The sequence below is a fragment of the Girardinichthys multiradiatus genome, chromosome 21 (genome assembly GCF_021462225.1).
Source record: "Girardinichthys multiradiatus isolate DD_20200921_A chromosome 21, DD_fGirMul_XY1, whole genome shotgun sequence".
In the NCBI taxonomy this organism is placed as follows: Eukaryota; Metazoa; Chordata; class Actinopteri; order Cyprinodontiformes; family Goodeidae; genus Girardinichthys; species Girardinichthys multiradiatus.
The window spans coordinates 15,372,981-15,397,469 of record NC_061813.1 but is presented as its reverse complement, the minus strand read 5'-3'; the positions used below and the strand labels follow the sequence as shown (position 1 = coordinate 15,397,469).

At 38.0% G+C, this 24,489-nt stretch overlaps 1 protein-coding gene across 2 annotated transcripts in view; it reads left to right on the top strand.

Moving 5' to 3' along the window:
* LOC124858296 (receptor activity-modifying protein 3-like) overlaps positions 1–22,090 on the top strand; it is a 46,369-nt gene extending 24,279 nt beyond the window's left edge. For both annotated transcript variants that reach the window (XM_047350285.1, XM_047350284.1), the window contains 3 exons: positions 3,120–3,149; positions 3,376–3,535; positions 17,397–22,090. In XM_047350285.1, coding sequence (XP_047206241.1) covers positions 3,120–3,149; positions 3,376–3,535; positions 17,397–17,652 — 446 coding nt within the window. In that variant the 3' untranslated portion in view covers positions 17,653–22,090. The remainder of the gene's footprint in view (positions 1–3,119; positions 3,150–3,375; positions 3,536–17,396) is intronic.
* Positions 22,091–24,489: the final 2,399 nt, after the last annotated feature.

Here is a 24,489-nt window from a genome sequence, read left to right as displayed (position 1 = left end):
ATGCACTCAATACTTGGTCGGGAATCCTCTGGCAGAAATGACTGCTTCAATGCGGCATGGCATGGAAGCAATCAGCCAGTGGCACTGCTGAGGTCTTATGGAGGCCCAGGATGCTTCGATAGCGGCCTTTAGCTCATCCAGAGTGTTGGGTCTTGAGTCTCTCAACGTTCTCTTCACAATATCCCACAGATTCTCTATGGGGTTCAGGTCAGGAGAGTTGGCAGGCCAATTGAGCACAGTGATACCATGGTCAGTAAACCATTTACCAGTGGTTTTGGCACTGTGAGCAGGTGCTGAAAAAGGAAATCTTCATCTCCATAAAGCTTTTCAGCAGATGGAAGCATGAAGTGCTCCAAAATCTCCTGATAGCTAGCTGCATTGACCCTGCCCTCGATAAAACACAGTGGACCAACACCTGCAAGCTGACACGGCACCCCAGACCATCACTGACTGTGGGTACTTGACACTGGACTTCTGGCATTTTGGCATTTCCTTCTCCCCAGTCTTCCTCCAGACTCTGGCACCTTGATTTCCGAATGACATGCAGAATTTGCTTTTATCTGAAAAAAGTACTTTGGACCACTGAGCAACAGTCCAGTGCTGCTTCTCTGTAGCCCAGGTCAGGCGCTTCTGCTGCTGTTTCTGGTTCAAAAGTGGCTTGACCTGGGGAATGCGGCACCTGTAGCCCATTTCCTGCACACGCCTGTGCACGGTGGCTCTGGATGTTTCTACTCCAGACTCAGTCCACTGCTTCCGCAGGTCCCCCAAAGTCTGGAATCGGCCCTTCTCCACAATCTTCCTCAGGGTCCGGTCACCTCTTCTTGTTGTGCAGCGTTTTCTGCCACAATTTTTCCTTCCCACAGACTTCCCACTGAGGTGCCTTGATACAGCACTCTGGGAACAGCCTATTCGTTCAGAAATTTCTTTCTGTGTCTTACCCTCTTGCGTGATGGTGTCAATAGTGGCCTTCTGGACAGCAGTCAGGTCGGCAGTCTTACCCATGATTGGGGTTTTGAGTGATGAACCAGGCTGGGAGTTTTAAAGGCCTCAGGAATCTTTTGCAGGTGTTTAGAGTTAACTCGTTGATTCAGATGATTAGGTTCATAGCTCGTTTAGAGACCCTTTTAATGATATGCTAATTTTGTGAGATAGGAATTTTGGGTTTTCATGAGCTGTGTGCCAAAATCATCCGTATTAAGACAATAAAAGACCTGAAATATTTCAGTTAGTGTGCAATGAATCTAAAATATATGAATGTTAAATTTTCATCATGACATTATGGAAAATAATTAACTTTATCACAATATGCTAATATTTTGAGAAGGACCTGTAGAAATCCTATTGGTCATCTTCTACCATGATCTATCATAATCTGCTGTGTTATTGAAACTTGTAAAGTGTCACAGTATCGGATGTGTAGAAGAGTGATCCTGGAGCATTTTTCTTTAAGTCCACATCTCTTTGCATGATTAAATTGCAGAAAGGTGTTCATGAGTCACTAACCCACCCGTGTATTCTGAGTCATTTTTCCACCTTAGACCAATGTTCACTAAGCATGCATGTGAAAGCAGTGTGGACCACGCTTTGATTATGTTATGTGAAATATGCATTTCAAATAAGCAGTGCTGCACTTCTCTCTTCATGCCTGTCATTTAGATTATCCAGACGCATATAATATGATAATGTTTTTTTTTCCATGGAATGATTGTTTTGAAACCAAGCACACAGCAGAAATAAACCAATCAAAACACAAACACTGTACCTCAAAACATGTCTTGCAGGGTCAGACAGAGGTCTCTATATTTAGCCCAGTCTCTTGGTTGGACGTCTGCTGGATGTCTTCCAGCATGATCCGCCTCTTTGAAAGTGTCACTAAAAGGGGAGATTTACTTTCATGTGCCGCATACTGTTTAGCTTTGACCAAAGCTGTGGTGTGTAAGAATTTGGATCAAAGAACAGAAACCGATAAGAAGGCAAAAAAATTGAGAATGGAATTAAAAGCTGATAAAATTATTTAAAAATACTGAAGAGGGGCATTAAATTCTAAATTTTCATTGTCTCTTCAACTGGTTTAGATAAATCCAAAGACTCAGAAAAAATAAAACTTTTATAACTACACATTTAAACTTTCACGGTTTAATTACTACAAAGAACCTGCAAAGCGGAGAAGCCTTTTTCTATAACATAATCCTGAATGAATTTTAAAAAACATGTTGAAAGGCTATTGAAAGACATGTGCTCATCAGCAAAAACATCTATGTGAAAAGTAGGCACACGCTGTTGAACATCTTTTGTTCAGGCAGTGCTGATGAAGCTGTTCTTGATGTGTTGAAAAATGTCTTGTCCACTGTATTTAAAACAGGTTGGAGGGTACAGAGCTGTTTTTGACTCTTTTAAAGCATGTTAAAGATATTCAAAAACCTTAGCATGAGTATATGCGTAAGAGTAAATTACAGTGTCATCAGCAAATATGTAAAATGTTGTGTCACAGCTTATTTATATAAAAAGACAATATCAATGTACCAAGATTTGAACCTTGTGGGACCTACTAATGGGACTATCCAGGCACATCACATACAATGCCTGAATACTGTAGTAAGAAGTTAGATTATGCTTAAACAAAACAAAACAAAAAACAACAGCTATATATTAAGTAAAAATGCCACTAAAATTCACAGGAGGTGCATTGTAAAGTACCCATCTTATTATGAGATATTTCACTGTGATAGCGAAATGTTCCAATAAGAACAAGTCCTGAAAAAAGCTTGTTAAAAACATAAAATCTTAGTAGCGTAAGTAAAAGATGCAGTATACTGCCTCAATGATTCACAATGTGTGATCTTTGCATAGTTTAAATTACAATCTGACTGAGTCCTTTGATTGTTGACATTTAAACAAACTAACCTTTCCTCTGCAAAAAGGCCCCTGTAGGCACTGATATTCAGTTGAGAGATGAGCCAAGGTTTATCACAAACAAACGTGACATGTTTGTATAAATGCCGAGTGCATGACAAAACTTAAATGTGTTCGAGGCTGACATTGAAGGACTTAAAGAGTTTTTCGTTTTCTGAATAAATGCAAATGAGAATCTAACTGTTTTCTGTTAATTGTATTCACAGTTAATACCTGGATGATGAGTGGAACATCGGGTGAGCAAATCCATCCATCCATCCATCCATCCATCCATCCATCCATCCATCCATCCATCCATCCATCCATCCATCCATCCAGAAAGAAATAAACCGCTTTCATTAAACCTCGACATTTCCATCTTTCGCACATTCCCTTTCAGATATTGGCCCTTTTGTTCAAAGCCAATCTCACAGCATTGCACATGGCATATAAGTGCTTGCCCTTTTTCTTATTTCTTGACAGCCTCTGACAATTTCAACTTGGAGCCTACCATTACCTGGAAGAGGAGGCTCTGCAATGAGTCCCGTCTACGGTGGGAAGTGGAAGTTTGTGGAGAACACTTCAAACGGGACATGGCTCACATAGACCCGGAGCAATGGTGTAACCTCACATACTTCATGAGGTAAAATCATATTCAAAGATAGTCGGTTTATAGCAGATCTCACCTTCATTTCATTAATATAATACCTACTATAAGTGTGGCATAAGGCACTAAGAAATTGCTTTTTCTTCACACATCACAGTTAATAGATTAGATTAGGGTTTAGGGGCAAGTGGAATAAAAGTCCTGTTGCCCTAAGCACTCCTGCTTTGTTCAAGAATTCACTGTGATCACCAACACTTTTTGGTTTAGTTTATCTTGTAGGCTAAAAGATCTCAAAGAGCAACACGACATGCTGTAATGTAAAGAAATTCAAGAACAGATGAACAAAGTCATTGTCATATATCAATGTAGAAAGGGTTATTAAGCCCTGAATAAATTTAATTATCATTGAAAAACATGCACTTTTACCTACACTCACCGGCCACGTTATTAGGTACACCTGTCCAACTGCTCGTTAATGCAAATTTCTAATCAGCCAGTCACATGGCAACTCAATGCATTTAGGCAAGTAGACATGGTCAAGACAATCTGCTGCAGTTCAAACCAAGCATCAGAATGGGGAAGAAAGGTGACTTTGAGCTGGTCTGAGTTGTTGTGATTAGGAATCTGAGAATATTTTTTTATATTTAATATTAATATTTTAATATTTTATCAAATAACATTTTGGTCTGTTAAGGGTTATCCTGTGAATACCAGCCCAGTAAGGTGACGGTATTAGGACAAAATAGAAAGGTGTGAGCCAAGCTCTGACATTATTGAACAGCCCAACTCTACACTAGAGGGTGACACGGGAGTGGATTTTCTCTCCTGTCCCATCCCGCTCCCACAAAAAAATGTCTTGTCCCATCCCAATCCCAAGCCAGCATAACGAAAAAAATCCTGTCCCGTCCCACTCCTGGTAAATTGACTCCCACTCCCATCCCGCTCCCATTCAGAACAACTCCCACTCCTGTGCCACTCCCATTTTTGTTTTCTTCATTTAGTCTTTTGGTAATTTCTTTGTTTGAAGGACCAGTTAGGTCCCTGTTTTTAGCTGTAGTAAAGGCCAGTTAAAGTAAAAAGAATAATAATGAAGAAATAATAAAATATCAAACAAGGAAACAGACCATGCCTATCTTAGTTGAATAAACAAAATGTACCTATTGTATTTTACTTATTTATTAAGTGATCGTTTCCTTTGAACAATGACATCACTTTTATGTTTCAAGTTGCTGGAACGAAAGAAAAATGCACCTAGTAAGAGAACTGTACTTGTTGAACAAAAGGACATAATTTAGAAACTGTACCTCAATGGTTCACAGCCCTGGTCCTCAGGGACCCCTTCCCTGCAAGTTTTAGATGTGTGTCTGCTCCAGCACACCTGATTCAAATTCTGACATGACCTCCTATACAGGCATCAAGAATGGAGGGTCAAACTGGACAAATTTAATACAATAAAATCATCATTAAATAAATAAATGTTGTGAATGTCCCATAAGTGAAGTAAATGTAACATGAAAGAAATGTAACATTAAATGTGCCATTAAATTAAAAGTACCATTTATTTATTTAATACATCATTAGAAACAATAAATGTACCATTATATCATGAAATGGACTATTATGCAATTAAATGTGCCACTGAATAATTAAGTATAATTTTAAAGATGACATGATGTAATTAGTGGTACACTTAATATTTAATGATGTATTAAATAAATTGTACATTTAATGGTACATTGAATTTTTTTCTATTTCACAACATATTTATTTAATATCTTCCCTTGATGAAGCCTTTCTACGGAGCCCGCGAGAGGACATTGGGGAATTGTTTTCTTTTTTATGTCCCCACGCAATAGTCCTTGCGTTATTTCGCAATACTTTGTGGGATAGTTTCCAAACCAGATAACTACAAAAATGAAACAAACACTACACCCGTTTTGAGATTTATTGAGTTTTATTTTGAAATCAGCCTTAAATAAAATTATCTTCAAATCAGACTAAAAGACAGTTTTTATCCACAAACTGTCAAACAAACTACTGAACAATAATGCTGCACGAAACCACATCTGTGACACTTTATTTCCTTATTACTGCTGCATGATGTGTACTTTTTTTTGTACGCCGTGTTTTTGTTTTTATCGTGATTTGAACGGTTCTTCTTATCCTAAGCATTTCATTGCATTGTTTACTGCGTGTTAACCTGCATATGACAAATAAACCATATTAATGTCATATCAGTGCTGTTTGTTTTATGAGCAGTTTGTCATCTGTGCTGTTGCTCCAAAATGCCGAACGCAAAAGTATTGCGTGGGGACGCAAAAGAAATACATTTCCCCATGTCCCCTCACGGGCTTCCGTGCCTTACCTCTTAAATCTTTAGTGCACATGCAGCAATTTTGTTGGTCAGATGAGACTTGACACATGATGGTACTTTTGGTTTGATGAATGAAGAGATGCAGGGTTGATTTAATCCAGAATCTGTCTTACAAGTGTCCCTTAATCACTGGTGAACTTGATTACGACTAAACACGTGTTACAAGCAGCCGACTGCGTGTTAAAACCGCTACATTCAACTCTCCTGAAGTTTGGTAATATTTGTGACTTTCCTGTCAGCTCTATGAGTTTAATAGATAAGTCCTTACTTCTGACTTTACGTTACAAATCCAATTTTACCACGTCCAGTTCTCCACCTGCGTTTGCTCCCTCCATCCTGTCCGCAGGTGGAAAACATCGATCAGAAGCACTGTTGGCTTGTGGGTCGTGTAGTTCGTTTGACTAGCATTATAGTATAGGCTTCTTGGAAAAAAACTACACAATGGCGGCGTGGATCCAAGTTTTGTTTTTCTTAACGTTTATAACAAAGTCTCAGTTTTACATTTCCAAAGATAATTGATCCTAGTTTATTTTCCCTCCTATTGGTTAGCCCCGCTCCCGTCTGCTCCCGTTCATTTTTTATCCTGTACCGTCCCAATCACGTGATCTTTACTAATGCTGTATCCCGACCCGTGGGACTCCCGAAAAAATGTCAGCCTCTACTCTACACACACATGGAATTAATTCACACACTTTCTTAAAATACAAGAATTTATTAACAAAAATAAGTCAACTCAAAGTCAAACATATTTCAGTCAACAAACTCTTTACTATGCTAAAACAATCCAACTAAACTACCATGTAGAATTAAAGAATAACGAAGACTAATGGGCTATGTACAATATAAACAAGTTGATTAAAGATGATTGGAAACCATGACCAAAAGAGTGATGCAACATTACCATGTAATATTTATGTTTGAGAACCAAGGATTATCTTGAAGAATCTGGATGTGAAGTTAAGTTAGTCTTGGAACCAACTTAGGAAATAATCAGTAACATTTAGACAACCATTCACAATGCAAGATCAGATAAAATATTATTTTATTAAAATAATGTTTTAAAGAATGATCTGCTGAATAAAACCAACCTTCTGGATGACCATTTCTCAACAGTGTCTCATTAGCTGCCTTTATTTATTAAAATAATATTCAAAGAAATATTATTAAAGGAAATGGTAAAAATATTTAAGGAGATATTTTGGAAAAGAGCCAAATCTTTCTGGAAAAATGGGGCTTAATGGTGTTGATTTAGTTTTCAAGTTTAGTAAAATAATGTTTAGGGAACTATTATTTACTGGATTGAAAACTAACAAGCTTTCTGGGTAAATATTCTTTAACAGGCCAGCACGTGTTCTTAGCTGTTAGCAGTGAAAGCTAACAAAGAAGCTGATAGCTTAGCACCAGAATCAAACACACTCTTTAAAAATACCGTCAATAAAAGAGTTAAAATGCATAAGCGCGGACAGCGCGTTATGATCAATCTTCTGTGTTTAAAATCACCCTTTAAATAAAGTTTGTCTTAACTTTAAAAACACACAAAGACAAAACATAAAACTGAGCACGTGTGCTGCAGATAGCCTGCTAGCACCAAGATAGCTGAGTTCAACACAATCAAAACCAAACTTCATAAAATGAAAAAGGTTTAGATCATTTTATCTTAAATATCTCTCTATTACTCTGCCCAAAACCCTAACCTCGTATGAACCATGCTGAGGAGTTGTCCAGGCGACGACGAAGTTTGAAGAAAGCTCTGTGAACAAAGGGTTAGCTTCCAGCTAACCTACGGAGCAGTGGCTGGGCAGCCCGTTCTGTCCGCTGACCACACTCCACGTTACCACAGGATGCGGCTCCTGTTGTCGTCCTTTCAGACCGGGAAAAAACGCTCCACTCTTTGTAGAGACAGCGTCTCTACTGAGGACTTCTCTGGAACATAGTTTGCTTCTGCAGGCCTCAGAGAGAAAGTCAAGCCAGGCTTCTACCTTAATTACCCCTTTTTATGAATGAATACCGGATTGTTTCAACAGTAATTCATCAGTACTTAACTTGTGTATATGATTGCGTGATCTTATGACACCCTTGGATCCAGTTTGAAGAGTTTATGTCTTTTTGCCAGCAAAGAGACATTAGCGCGCTGTCCCCCTATCCGGTCCCTTCAGAGGCCGTGTGGAAGAGGCAGGATGTAGCAAGAGTGGTGCTTTTATTTGGACAGTGATGTCACAGGAAGTCCGCAGTTACCCCGTTTCCTGGCTGTGCCGGAAGTAGGTTAATGCAATTTACTTTGAAAGTTCCAGGAAAGTCTGTACTGGCCTTTCACGTTGTATCCATGGCTGTGGTCCCAACAGAGTATTTCAGAAACTGCTGATCTATTAGGATTGTCACACACTACCATCTCTAGTTTTTACAGAGAATGGTCTGAAAAAGAGAAAATATCCAGTGAGCGGCAGTTCTGTGGGCGCAAAGGCCTTGTTGATGCCAGAGGTCAGAGGGGAATGGCCAGACTGGTTTGAGCTGATAGAAAGGCAACAGTAACTCAAATAGCCACTTGCACAACCAAGGCATGCAGAAGACCACACCGGGTGCCACTCCTGTCAGCTAAGAACAGGAAACTGAGTCTACAATTCGCACAGGTTCACCAAAATTGGACAATAGAAGATTGGAAAAACGTTGCCTGGTCTGATGAGTCTTGATTTCTGCTGTGACATTCGGATGGTAGGGTCAGAATTTGGCGTCAACAACATGAAAGCATGGATCCATCCTGCCTTGTATAAACGGTTCAGGCTGGTGGTGGTGGTGTAATGGTGTGGGGGATATTTTCTTGGCACACTTTGGGCCCCTTAGTACCAATTGAGCATCGTGTCAATGCCACAGCCTACCTGAGTATTGTTGCTGACCATGTCCATCCCTTTATGACCACAGTGTACCCATCTTCTGATGGTTACTTCCAGCAGGATAACGTGCCATGTCATAAAGCACGAATCATCTCAGACTGGTTTCTTGAACATGACAATGAGTTCACTGGACTCAAATGACCTCCACAGTCACCAGATCTTAATCCAATAGAGCACCTTTGGGATGTGGTGGAACGGGAGATTCGCATCATGGATGTACAGCCGACAAATCTGCAGCATCTGTGTGATGCTATCATGTCAATATGGACCAAACTCTCGGAGGAATGTTTCCAGTACCTTGTTGAATCTATGCCACGAAGGATTAAGGCAGTTCTGAAGGCAAAAGGGGGTCCAACCTAATAAAGTGGCCGGTGAGTGTAGATTTTTCTGTGTAATTCAAAATTTGTTTGGTGGTCTAAAACATTTAAGTGGGATAATGAAGTTAAAACAGCATTTTTTTAGTATCAGTCCTCTGTCAAGTACTGCTGTCTTGTTTGAGTCGTCCGTTAGACGTATCACTCAAGGGGCTGTCAGTCTTGCATGGTGGCTTTTTATAAAAAACTTTGACAGATAGGAAGACTCTAATCCCTTTCTGTCTCCTGCAAATGGTTAGATGTCAGTGGGTGGGTGAAAAGCTGGGGGCATGCTTCCCAAAACTGGATCTTCTTTTCATGATCCATGACCACCCATTTGTATCAATTTTTATCCAACTGTTAAACTTCATTCCTCCCTTTCACCTTTGGGCTCTCAAACTCATGTTTCTTTCCGCTAAGCTCCAAGCTCAGAGCCAGAAGCTTAGCAAATGTGCTATAAGACTGGTTTATTGCACAATAACACAGGCGCTGCAGTCTAAATAATCATCTTACTTTGTGGGGTGAACATTTTTAGAAAAACACCCACCACATTCCCTCATGGCATCATTCAGTATTTTGCTAGGTTTTTTGTTTTTGTTGTTTTTTTGTTTTTTTTTGCTGAACTTTGAAAGCATTACATTGATTTTGAGAATTAAGTTTTTATTTGAATACCAAGTGTAAAACATAAGTCAGAGGTAGGTTTCCTCAGACTAAGGCCTCTGCCTCTCTTGTATTGTTAGCAATAGATACTGAAGATGAAGCTAAATTATATGTGATAGCTTAATTTGATTATAATTAAGCTAAGGACTTGTTCATTATCTGTAAACAGATGTCCCACATGACAGTTGACAGATTATGTATTAGGCCTTGGCCAGTATGAATTCTCATCGTATAATAACTGAGTAAAAATGCTGCGGTTTTATGGTATCACAGTGTTAACACAAACATTTTAAATGAAATTTGAAAGCAACCATTCTTCTTGTTGTGTTAATAAAAATATACTCTATTAAATAATAAATAAAAATTAAATAAAAAAATAAGATTTGTTTTATACCATATATTAATTATTTTGAATCTAATGCATAGATGTAAGCAAGGTTAAAAGCACATGTAAAATGTTGTAGTTTTTACGTAAACATGCTTATTCAGTAAAATGTGTTTTTTTCATTCTGCTTTTTTTGTGTAAAATAAGTATAACAAGTTGATATCAGCTGGTTGATTGGTGTAGCTATCTGCAATCAGCTGCTTAACAGAGATGAAGCTTGTAGCTTGTCAACCACAGATTGAAAATTGCATCACTTAAAATAGAATGAGTGGGGCAGTTCACTTAGTCTCCATGTTTTTCCCAACAGATGGATTTGTCGTTGTTGCAAGCGAGGGAAAAGTGTAGTGGCCTTATTTCAGTTGTGGGATGTCAGTGTGCTGCAACAGGTGGGGGAGGGTTAGTCTTATTCTATGTGTTTCTCAATGCTTTATACAGCAACAGAAAACTTCTGTTACTCAAGTATTTTCTCACTGCAAAGATTTTGAACCTTAGGAATGATATGACAAAAACTTTAGGCCAATTTGGAAAATGCAACAGGGACAGGCACCAGGATTTGGTTTGTAGACAGGTCAGCCTTCAACACCATCAACTCAGATATCCTCCTGCAGAAGCTCACCCAGCTTACAGTGCGGCCTCCATCTGTCAGTGGATCACCAGCTTTGCCTCTGACTGGAAGCATTAGGTGAGGCTGGGAAGCATCTTCTCCTGCACAAGAACCATCCGCACCCCGTGTTGTGTTCTCTCCCCACTACTCTTCTCTCTGTAAACAAATGACTGGACCTCTGCAGACCCGTCTGTGAAACTCCTGAAGTTTGCAGATGAGTTTAACCTGCTCAAGACAGTAGAGATGTGGGTGGACATCTGGACAACATGCCCCACACTCCCTCCCCTTACCATCCTCAACAACACTGTACCTGCTTTGGATCCTTCCATATCCTAGGAACCACCCTTTCTCTGGATTTGAGATACTATGGCAACTCAAGAAGTACAACCTTCCACAAGAGCTGCTGGTCATTATTCAGTCTGTCCTGTGCTCATCCATCACTGTGTGGTTTGGCACGTCTACAAAACAGGGCAGGTCCAAACTGCAACGAACAATTAGATCTGCAGAGAGAATCATCGGCGCTGACATTACCTCCATCCAGGACTCGTACAGGTCTGGGGTCAGGAAAAGGGCAGCTAACAACTCTGCAGACCACACACTTCCTGGTCACAATCTGTTTAGACTTTTACTTTCAGGTCGGATTCCTTGATACTGGAAGCCAGTTTTGAAGGATTTCTTTAACCTGTCATATTGCTGAGAGATAAATATTTATATGTGTGGCCACTTATGTTTTAAAAATGTTTTCAATAGGACTTGAAATTACCAAACATTGTTTGTTTAATGCTTAAATTCCATATCAAACTTATGGTGACAGGTGTACAGCTCCCACTTTATTAACATAAATGCTTTTCCAGGACTTTTACTTTTGAGCCCCATATGAGTTAAAAGGAAGGGAGTAGTGAGAGGAGAAGATGGAAGCAGACAATGATGAAAAGGATGGGGCTCAGAGAGTGGAGGGTGTCATGTTGCAACAAGCTCTGACCCCTGCAGGGCTTCGTCTGTTTAACTAATGAGTTGTGGCTCTCTGTAATGAACACTGATCGCCAAGCAATCACTCTGTTGTTGTTTAAAATGGGTGTAGGCTTGTTGGGGTACCAAAAAGGTTACAGATAGACCACTGAGAAGGTGTGTGTTGGTTTATTTGCTTCAATCATTTGCTTCAAATAACATTGACTTTCCTCCCAGAACAGTTTACAGCCCTGGAAGCAGCAAGCTTTAATGACATGCACATAGCCATGGAGGAAAAGCACTGTTGTTCTTGACTCTTTAAAACATGAATGAACTCTTGTTAGTCCAGGTGGAAACAAAACACTGCTTCAGGCTCATTACAACTTTTAAAGTTGCAGTTAAGAAAAGCAAGCAACAAATTGTGCATCTCGCTTTTCTGCACTTTTAAGAGCTGGAATAGGTGTTATCTGACATAATACATTCAGATGAATGTGAAACAAAATTATAGGAGAAAGTGATTGTAATTTTTATACTTTATGAAATACATTTACTTGCCACTTTTTTATGTACACCTTGCTAGATCCGGGTTAGACCCCCTTTTCCATCAGAACTGCCTTAATTGTTCGTAGAACAAATAAGACTAGGCGTGGAACACGGTCCACAGAAATTTTAGTATATATTGACATGACAGCATCATACAGTTGGTGCAGATTCACCAGCTGGACATTCTTGATGTGAATCTCCCATTCCCACACATAACAAACATGCTCTGTTGGATGGAGATTTGGTGACTGTGGAGATCATAGTCATGTTCAAGAACTTGGTTTTAGATGAGCTTTGTGACATGGTAGTTGCCATCAGTAGATGGGTACACTGTAGTCATAAAGGGATGGACATGGCCAGCAACAAACCCGCTCTAGGCCGTGGCATTTTAACAACAATCAGTTGGCACTGAACGGTTAAGCTTTCATGTTTACAGTGAAAGCTTAGCCCAATAAGTCATCTAAATGTTGCTGCTTAAATTGAGAGCCCAGGCAATGTTTTCCCAAATGTTTTACTGTCCAGTTTTAGTGATTCTCTGGTAAGTTGTACCCTCAATTTCCTGTTAATGCATTTTCGTGCACACAAATGCAACTCACTGAATAGCGTTTTTAGACCATTTGCTGTAAACCAGAGAGATGTGTGAAAATCCCAATAAATCAGCAGTTTCTGAAATACTCAGAAAAGATATGCCATGCTCAAAGTCCTCTATATCCCCTTTCTTCCACTTTTAGATGCCTGGTTTGAACTGTAGCAAGTTGTTTTTAGGATGTCTAAAAGCATTTAGTTGATGCCATGTGATTGGCTGATTCATAATTTATATTAACATGTAATTGAATGGTGTACCTTTATAAACTGGTCGGTCAGTGCATTCCTATTTTTAAATAATACAAAAACAAACTGAACTATTGATCTGAACTTCATCTACTTTCAACTCAATAAAGAGTAGAACCCTTCTGTGCCTCAGCCTCAAGGACTTTCATTATTCAAAAGTAAGTTATTTCTTCCTCCAACACATTTTCCTCAGTGGCCTTCAGGAGAAATATGCGCTGAACAGCTTTGAAAGATGTAGTTTACTACAAAAAAGCAGCCTGTTTTGAGCATTTTGTCAAAGGCGTAAGGGACACACAGGACTTTAATGTTTGTTTTTACTAAGTATTATTTCACCATATTTCAGGGAGAACACACTCTTATGAAAAGATAATCATCCCACCCACCCAATCATCCCATCCCACCCAAACTGGAAAACAAGGCTGTCCGAACCTTAGTAATGCATGCTTTGACTCTTAAAAATAACTCCACCTGCCTTCACGCTGAATTAAGACCACAAAACTGCATTCAAAGACCACCAGATTGTGAATTGTCTCTGCAGGGTCTCTGTGTGTGGCCTGTACCCACTTGTGTGGATTTGTCATCACAGAATTTGAAAAAGAGCTTGTCCTGTTGGCCTCATGCCAACCTAACCACACCTCAGCAGAGCTGGCAGCAGTTCCAGCTATTTGTTTTTGGTGCATTTGGTACAACAACTGGTGTGCACATGCCATCCTCAATGTGCCGCTGAGGCTCCTTGCAATTAGTTTGAAATCCGTATCCACTGGGATCCTCATGGAACAGAGTTTCACCTGGGAAGATAATTGCACAGCCGTAAATTGTACAGGTAGGCTCGTTGCTGGGAGGCTGAAAGAAATAGTTGTTAATGCTTCTTTCTTAATGCAAATTGCATTTGTCAAGCTGTCAAAGAGAGGTTCCGGTATCATGTTTAGGATTTAGAATGGGGAGGCAGAGAGAAGGATTCGGAAAAACCCCATTGGGTTTATAACATAATTTCAAAACAATAATTTAGCAGGTATACATATATTTACAGGTAAACTGAACAGATTGAAAAACATCCTAGTGCAAAAGTGATACCACTGGTTTATTATTGATGACTTATTTTAAGAAACAGAGTTTTCCAGATGTTCCACACTTTAGGCACATACATCATTCCAAAAATCTAGTAGTGCTTGCCAACTTAGTTTATTTCTATTTGGTTCTTTTTCAGCTTTGAATTTATTATATTTCCTACACATATCCAGTAAAAAAAAAAAAAGATAAAATCTATTTTTCTAAAGAGACCCAGAAATGATAACAGGAAGATATGTACCCACTTGTTTAGTTTCTTTGTTGCTTTATTTAACAGCCCTGTGGTCCAATGTAAGAAAGCATGTTGCCACATTTATGCCATTTACTAGAGCAGACTGAATAAATTAATCTTTTCATATTTTACATTGTAAAAGTACTTAAACAAGTTTGAAACAATATGTTTGTATCCTGGTTTGAACAAATCTTCATAGAAATTATGTTTAAAGTCCTTATTTATGAGGCAGGTAGTCTTAATATTATGGCAGACATGTACAAAAAATACTGTAAGTGAATATGTGTGTAAATCAGTTGGGATCAAGATATATGTTTTCCCTCCCAGCTGAATACTGCATGGGATTAAAATGGGTTAGATAATACATCTGGGAAATAACTTGTAACTTCTGAAGAAAGTGACTCGTTACAGTCTTGCATGCTGCATTTTTATCCACGTGAAAGCTCTGATGGATATGTTTTTCCTTCTGTCTCTGTCAATACCTCTAGCCAATCAAACATGTTGATTATTGTCATATTTTTACAAACTAACTAGTGGTATAAAAGACCTGCCAGAATAATCAGTTCATGTCATTAAACAAACTAAACCCGATTGTCATAATCTCCTGGACCTGAAATTTAGTTAGACATTTTTGGTTGCAGCATCTCTCTTTTTCACTATGCTCCTACTGTTCTCGTCTCTACATTTGAGTCCTCAACAAAAACCAAACATGACACTGATAGCTTATATCAAGCACCTAAACAGTCAGGTTAATCTCCAGAATAGGAGCTTCAAGTTGTACAACAACTGAATTCATACAAGTCTACATGTGGTATTGAGCCACAGGCAGCAAGGTTTATCTGATGCAATTAAAACAATGGCCACAGCTTGACGTCAGAGCCTAATTTATAGGTCATATAGAGGACATGAGTCTAATGATTTAGTTAATATAAGTACTCTGTGGCTTCAGGTCATGGCTTCTGTTTTCTGTTAGTGTGCTATTTACACCCTGAGAGAAAAATAATCAAATGAGTAGCAGCTTAACATAATTGTCTATAGGTTATCTATGTAAGTCAGGCATGGATTCAACTTTTGTTTTACTTAGCCGTACACTCCTGTCAAGCGCGTTGTGGGTTTGTGAGGGTTTAGTTTTGCCTCTCGGACTACATGAAGACTTCCCTCACCCCCTGAAAGACTCTGGGGGTTTTATGCAGCCTGAAAGGAATTACAGGGCTAAACCCAACACAATACCAGAAACAACACCACTGTTTTACTTCAGAGGGTGGAAAAGAAAACATTCCAGATTTAGTTTGATGAGAAGTTAAGGATATTATTAAAAATAGCTTTTCAACTCTGTCTGCTAAAGTACTTTTTCTACATTATTACTTACCAAATTATGATTCGCTGTCAAAGTTTCATAATTGAGGCTGGCTTACGAACTTAATGGTTTACTTATTTAAAGATTAGGTTAATAACACATCAAATCTTCTGGCAAGATGTGTAAAAAGACCAAAAATAATTCAATCTTTTATAGCTGTGGTGTAATCTCACACTGAATGCAACTTTTAATTTGAGTACATTCATTCAGTAAATCAAAAAAACACATCAAGAAATTAGTAATTTTAACAAAATTACTGATGCCATGATTATTCAAACCCCTCAGGATCCCTATAAAAATAAATGTACAAATACCAAGACCTTACATTTTAAATTTAAAAGCAGGATTTCATATCTTTACTCTCAAAATGTGTAATGGTTGCACTCAATATCTCTGTTTTCTTTCAGATATTCTCTGTTCTCTCTTGAATCTTTGTTTACGCACTCAGATTTAATGCTTCTTCCTGATATTTTCTCCTCCTGCATCCCTCGTTTTCCACATGCACAAAACTCTCTTGGATCACTGGTATCATCGCCTAGCAACTGCTCCGGCCAATAGAATGACAGTGTGCAACAATACGGCCTTCGAAAGATCCAGCCTCTGAATTGGGACGCGTATAATGTAATAATAAGACAACTGGAACTGTGACTGACTGGGCTGGGTTGAGTTCTAAGTTTATCTTGCCACCACAAACAGTGTTACATGTATATTGTTTTCACATTTTCATTGCAACTCTTAAAGATTGTGTTAACTTGCATACAAGTTGTTTAACTTCTTGTGATTTTTTTCACAGTTCAATAATGACTCAGTTTGAATTTAATTAATTTATTTTTCTTTGAGTTACCTGTCTGTGTTGAGCTGTGTATATTTTTTATTAAATGTCAAAAAACATTGTAATTCCACTATCTCATATGTTTAAATATAAAATGGTTATAATAAACTGTTGTTCAGATGGAGAATGTCAACCATATCAATAAATAATATATATTGCATTGTTATGGCAATAATTGCAAGTACACAGACAAAATTTGATTTACATAGATGGACACACCAAGAATAAAATTTTCATCCCCAAAAACACCGAACCGTTTCATTTGCAGGTTTGTTGTGGTTTCTGATATGACAGCTCACAGATGTCAGAAATGTATAAATATCTTGGAACCTCTGGCTTTGCACTGATCCAAGTGATGGAGACGGGACGTTTTATTTTGAGATCCTAAACTGCTGCTCGAAGGCTGCTACTCAGTTTTCAGCTGAACAAACAGCAGCTCCATGATGCTATGAGAAAAAAGGTAGACTTTAAGGATAAAGAATTCAGACTGGAAAAAGAAGGATTAGGACTGGCTGGATGTAATTTATCAAAGCTAAGCTCTGTGCCGTTACAGGCTTCAGGGCACCTCTGAGTAACGCTGTAGAAAAACAGGCTAGTGGTCAAAAAAAGGGAGTAAATAGCAGCAAATCCCTGGTTGCAATGATGGATTACTTAACAAATCCCAAAGGCTAAGGTTAATTCTAACTAAACAACAGTGGGGCTTAAATGCCTGTTTGACAATCACGCACATTTTGAATCATACCATGAACCTCTGTAGAACTTCACTCTTATACCACAAAAAGTGTTTTTTAAGTTGTTTTTTTATCGTCTTTTTCTCCACAGTGAGTACCACCTCTTCACCCTCTGCACAGAGACAAAGTCCCACAATGTTGACTGCTACTGGCCCAACCCGCTGGTAGAGAGCTACATCATCCGCATACACAAGCACTTTTTCTCCAATTGCACCATAGAGGAGGTGATATGGGTGGACCCGCCGGATGACACTCTCACCATTCTCATTCTCATACCGGTTTTCCTCACTTTGGCCATGATTGCTCTGGTGGTCTGGTGCAGCAAAAGGAGTGATCTCCTGGCATAGGACATGAAAACGGAAGATCGAGAGAAAGACTGAAACTAAGAACCATTTAAATCTCTTCAATAACTTAATACTATAATTTGTTTTGGGTTAAATTGTCCCATTAGTAGCACAATAAACAACCTTCTTCTTTTACGAGAAATAAGAAAAGCAGAGATGGTCGCTCCAGTTTGTGACTTAAACTCGAGTCACAAAAACAAATACTTTGGACTTGACTTAGACTCACAATCTAAAGACTCGAGACTTGACTTGGACTTAAGATCTGGGGCTTGAGTCTCATGAACCAGCTTTTTCTTTTGTAATTAGAGGTTACAGTAAGCTTGTAAGTATCAAATCATAAATCATATCCCCTCTGAGTTATTGTAGAGGGTAGTGTGAATGACTCATTACACAGAGTACATCTCTGTAATGTTTCTTACCTGTTAGTTGATTCACAAGTGTTTTGTTCTGAAAGAACAAAACATTTAACTGACCTCCAGCATCTTATTCTCTCCCTACTAAGGTAGCATCATTATAACGGCAAATTTAGTTTTACAAAACAAAACATTTTATTCTTTGAGAAATTTGACATTAACTGTTAATTAATCTATTTTTATTAGTCTCGCATGAACATAAAAGCATATTTTCTGTGGGATAAATGAGGGGTAAATATAATTTTTTTATTTTCAAAATAATGCTATGCAATCATTTTCCCATGTTAAATTAAATGTTCAGAAATGATTAAAGATGTTAAATGTTAATTTGTTTTAATTCTCAAAGGCAAAGATTTAAATTCGTAACCTATAGAATTTGTGCTGGTAGGCAGTCTAAACAGCATGTATCCAATGTGGCAATATTGATTTTAGTCACCTGAGCACGTGTAGACCTGAGACTTATCTCTTAAAAGCAGAGATTTGACTTGGACTCAGGGTTAAAGACTTGAACCTGGACTTGAACTTGCCCCTCAAAGACTTGAGATTCAAATTGGACAGGGCAAAAGACTTGAGCCTTCACTTAGGCTTTTGTCAAAGGAGTTGAGACTTGACCTGAACTTGCCTCTCAAAGACTTCAGATTTGACTTGGACTCAGGGTAAAAGACTTGAGCCTTGACTTAGACACAGGGTTAAAAACTTGAGCAATGAGTTAGACTTAGGGCAAAAGTCTTAAGACTTTACTTGGCTCCCCGTAAAAGACTTGAGATTCAAATTAGATGCAGGACAAAAGATTTGAACCTTCACTTGGACCAAGGGCAAAAGATTGGAAACTTGACCTGGAAACCCACCTCATGAGCCTTGACTTGAAATTGGACAAAAAATATGACTTGTGGACATCTCAAAGAAAGTAGTGTGTGGCAGTGAATGGCGATTTATTGTTTAATATTACTATGATAACATAGATGTTCTTCTACACATTTGACAGTGACTCACTGTTTCTTGTTGAAATGTTCCACAAAACCTTTAAGAGCTGCACTTGTGCTTTGATCAGGGTTGATAAATATAAAATAAAACAAATCTTTGTCCTCATGCAGCCGGTAGTTGCTTAGCAAGACAAAAAAAAAAAAACAGTTGGAAATTGTCTCTGAATTAAAGTCAACATAATCCCTTGAAACCACTACTGTACTTGCTTGAAATGAACAACAAACAAGCCCAGATGTATTAAAGTTTTAAAGAGCTTTTTTTTTTATTTTATTTTTTTTTAACCAAATTTCACAATTACCCGGTTGTTGCTTTGTGTTTTCTATTCTTAATGCTAAGCTAACCAGCTTATTTGAGGCTTTTAGCATTCAGACTTTAAATCTTCTACCCCTAAGAGGTGCCGAGGACGTGGGTTGTTGGATTGGCCCTCACTTACTGGGTTGATTCGCCCCAGAGGACAATTCTGTGATGCCTTCCTGAAATCTCTTGGATGAAGACTTTTGGCCTCTGATATTCCTGCTGGAGCACTGTCTCAATGCTGAGGGCCAAAGTATCCACCACGTCAGTGACTGACCTCTGAACTGATGGGTAATCTGAGTCACAGAAGAAGCTATATTTAAATGTCATCACGCTGTAGGATTGCCTAAAAGAAAACCAAAGTTGGAATTTGTGCTGTTTCAAGGAATGTGATGTTTAGACTTGCTAAATGACTGAATGGATTGTTACCACTGGAAAGAATACACTTTATAAAGACAATGAAACACTATCATTTATATATTTTGAGACTCAAATTTCCAGTTGGACTGATCCCCAAAAGTCTGTTTTGTAGCAATGTAACTTATAAGATCTTGCTGTTAAAATACAAGTGCTCACAAAGGTGAGTTATCTGTAGAGGCCAAGATCTGTCTGTGCTGTCTACTGTATCTTTGTTGCTTCTTCACTGTTATGTAGACAAGAAAGAGATGCACACTGATACTTTAACACAAGAACATCAAAGGATCAATTTGACTCCCTGAGGAGTTTCAGACCTTTATTTCTCTTAAATCAAATCCTCCATGGCTCATACTTTATCACTTTTCCTCAAAGAGCTTTCTTCGGCTATGCGGGGGCTTTGGAACATAAAATATCCAAATTAGGACTATGCATACCGAGAACTGGTGAGAGATTCATTTTGAAACATATTGGCACTAAGCTGTAGTGTTATCCATGTGGTTGGGTTTGTCAACTCTTATTCTACTCAGAATTAAGAAAATGGTGAAAGATTAGCAAAGGAATTTGTACCTCTAACGTGCTGTCAAAATACTCTCTTGTGTGGTTTTTTGGGTGTTGGAATCTTGGTGCTTCAAATGTTAAGACAAAGTCTAGGCAAAGTAAGGAAAGCTAATTGTGTTCCAGTAGGATTAGCTCATTGCTAGCTTACATTAGCAAAAAATAAATTACTCTGAACGTACAAACACACCAACCTTGTTTCCTGACAGAGTTTGAGCAGTAGTATGTCTGCGACTAAAGTATTGCTCCAAGTCTTCATAAAACGTTAAGTATAACGTCTTTTTATGACCAAAGCAGCCATGTTGGATTTTGAGTTGGAGGTGTCCCACCTTTTAAACTGTGAATCCAACATTTCTGTCTACGACAGTTTGTAAATGCAGACTTTTAACTTTAAATAAAATGTAACATAAACTTGGCACTGTTTTTAATTTTGTTTTAAAGAAACATAACTCTTATCACATAAGTTTCTTTTCACACAGTTTGAGTAGCCATGCAAGGTTTTAAGACCATCAAACATTTTAACATAAAATTAAAAACTCTACTTTGTACATTGAAAATGCATGTTTTGCATAACAAAAACCAGAAGGTCACCTGCTTTACCATAAACGTTTGATAGGGAATGATAAATTGGGGAAGCGCATTTTGCTACTGATAAAATAAAAAGCATAGCTTTGTGTCATAGGTTTGTGTCATAGGCCCTGCTCACATAAACACATTAAATGTGTTTATGTGAGCAGGGTTGGTTTATGTTTAAAAGTAGTACTTTTGCAGCAAAAATGTTTTGCTGCAAAGAAGAAATCTGCTCAGTTTGTGTTTTCAAACCACATGCAAACTTATTTAAAAAAGGCCCTCAAAGTGGAGATTTTTCAAAACTCAGTTTATGATGTACACGTGTGAACTTGATATCTGGAGAAAGCACAATATTGAAACATTTTTAATTTCACCCCTCCCTTCATCTCTCTCACTTTGTCCTTTAGCCTAGCCCTGTTTTAGCCTTTCTCAAAAGCTTCCTGCATTTTGATCTTGTTAATAGTTACATTGTCACAGCCTGCCTGATCTTACACCATTTTTATCAGACCCCCACAGTGTAGAAGCAGTTTTTTTAACTGAGGAACAAAAAATTTCAAAAACCATGGGGAATATTGTAGCATTAGCCATAGCTTGCCCATCCAAACAAACATTCTGAACATTTCCCTAGGGAAGAAAATTTGCTGTATCTTGAAGAAAACTTTCACTGACATGAAGACATTTTTGTTTGAGTGTGGAAAAAGTCCCAAAAAGCTATCTTTAAAACTGTCTTGTACACAGCTTAATTTTTATATGATTCAAATATTTATTTAATGGAAAGTAAAACCCCTCAAGAGAAGTATTTAAATTTAGATGTTGCCTGTAATTGTTACTTCACGTAATAAAATTAGAAGTATTAACATTTTCCAACATACTTTTTTTTTTATTGTGATCTATCTATTTATATTTTAGATAAGCTTGTTTGTAAATGCTCAAAATCTGCTGTTTGTGAACTTTTGCTTTTTCACAGGTTTTCACACATCTAATATATAATGTGTAGAGTCTACTTATTGATTTGCCTTGGACCAGCTTTGCATGAAACCATTCAAATTGCAGGTTGGAATATAGTGTTTAGGGTACAGTAGTGTATTAGAGCCACAGTAGGAAAGAAGAAGCAGGTAGAGGAGACATAGGGAAGGAGTCATATTTGAAAACAAATAATCTACACCTTTCCTTAAATATTGTCTTTTTTAATAAATAAATTAAATCACGTTGTAATGTCTCATGTCTTAATTGTCTCATTTGATTTTTCTTTATCTGAGATTACAGGTAATGTGTTTTAAGACCAGCAACAGGCCACGTTTTTTTAAAATATTGCGTCCTGATTCATGGTGAAACAAACATGAATTAAAAGATGCTTCCACTTATTAAAGAAAAAAGAAACATCATCTATGTAGCAAACGTGTGAGCTCTTTGAAAGTGAACAAACGAAGAGAGAACAGATTTTTCTTTTATAGAAACACTGTTTTCTCCCCAAAATTATGAAACAACACAGTCCCTCAGCTTTAGGTTGCCTAAGTACCCAAGGACACCATGACTGAGACGGACAGAGTGGGGGTTTGAACCGGCATCTGTGATTGGTATCCAATGACGAATGGATAATTTCTGCAGAGGTGGCATGAGCAACCATGCCACATCTGATTGTCGTTCTTTAATCAAACAAGCTATGAAAGTAAACTTATCCTTTTAAAAATATTTCTTGGTTCCCTCACCTTTGAATCATCATATTTCTGGTTATTTAACGGAATGATTCTCCGATCTTGAGAATTATTTGATGCTGTAAGTAGGTTCATTTTAGGATTATTTGGAATAAACACAACAATTATTTTAATCATTATGAGTTAAGCATCCATTGTCATCACAAGTTCAGAAGTTCATTTAGTTCATTTCTTGAAAGAAATCTACCTGAGATTTGTACACTCTGAAGATGTCAAGGACCCACTCTATCCATTAAAGCAGTCAGAGGTTACAATTCATAGAAAGAGCTGTTTCAGAGGTATATGACTGTGTCTGCGAGACTCAATGTGCATCACCTATTCGCATTCTGAAGAAGCAAATTCATTTTATCATTTAAAGGTCCGCGCTGAGCAATTTACCGAGGATGACTTTCCAATTGAACTCAAATCAGAGCTGTCCATGCTGTTCCAATTTACTGTCTCGCTGCTGTCACACAGCTTTACTGGACTGGAGACCAGACCTAAAAAAAAACTGTCTTTATTACCTAAAGCTGCTGAATCATCCACTGTCTGATCTGTCAATGTCATAGAAGCGTGAAATTAATTTTCTCCTAACTGTCACACCAAGACACTTCCGAGTGCGCCAACATTACTTTGGGAAAAGCATCTAGACTGGCTATTTTTGTCCACAATTAAAATAACAGGAATACTATAAAAAGACTGACAACATCTTTAGTGTTCAAGCCCATCATTTCTGTTCTGCATGACTGAAATTCAGGAAACATCATTAAACTTTAAATCCAATATGAATGAAGCCAGCAGTGTGTCATCTTTACTGATGGTGATTTCCTAATGATTGCAAAGAACAGTCAGTATTTATATGCTTTTTGCACACTTTGATGCAAAAAGTTTTTCACAGATCATTTATTAGAATTACATCTGAACTTTGTTAGTAAATATGTTAATAATTGTAAATATGTAAATATGCTTTGATCTAAGCCACTCTATTTTAACTGTGGCTGTACATTTCCTCCCCTATATTTATCTCCATTGATCTTCCCTTTAACTCTGGTCAGCTTCTCTGAGAATGCAACCCACACCCTGATGCTGCCACCACCGCGTTTCACTAAGGGGATGGTGTTTTCAGGATGATTTGCTGTTTGTTTTTTTGTCACAATGTTTTCCAATGACTTTTTGTCATCCTCTTACAAGTTTAGGTTTGTGAATTTCATGACTAAGATTTGTCAAGCTGACAGATTCTCCCAAATCAAGTTGTGTTATTTATGTGGAGCTACCATGGACTTCTTCTGTAACTGCTGTTGCTTATCTAAATAATGCTCTTCTTGCCTAGCCTGTCAGTTTAGGTGGACAGCTACGTATCGGTAGGGTTGCAGTTGAGCCATACTCTTTCTGTTTCCAGATGTTGGAATTAGAAGTTCTCAGTAAGATGTTCAAACCTTGGGATGATGATTTATAACCTAACCCTGTTTTCCACTTCTCCACAACCTTATCCCTGGCCTCTCTGCTGTGTTTTGTGGTCTTAATAATGCTGGTTTAACAAACCTCTGATGCTTTCACAGAAAAGCTGGATTTAAAACTGAGATTTCTTTATGCACAGGCGAAAAAAGATGACCTTCCTTAAAAGACGACTTTCTCAAAGTAGCAAAGGGAGCTCCAAACAAATATATGCTGCACTTTAGTTTTACTTGTAAAAAAATTATACATGTGTGCTAACAATGTTGCCATCCATCTTGATAGTAAAAAAAAAACACTTTTCAAAGCATCAATTTTATCATCCCGTTTTGTCTTGTGTTTCAACTAATTTATTTCTAGCTCGCTTTAAACAACGAGATGTAATGATGTCATATTCATTACAAGGTATGCAACAGTGACTATTATAAATGTGCTTCTTCTTGATGTTATAAAAGCACAGA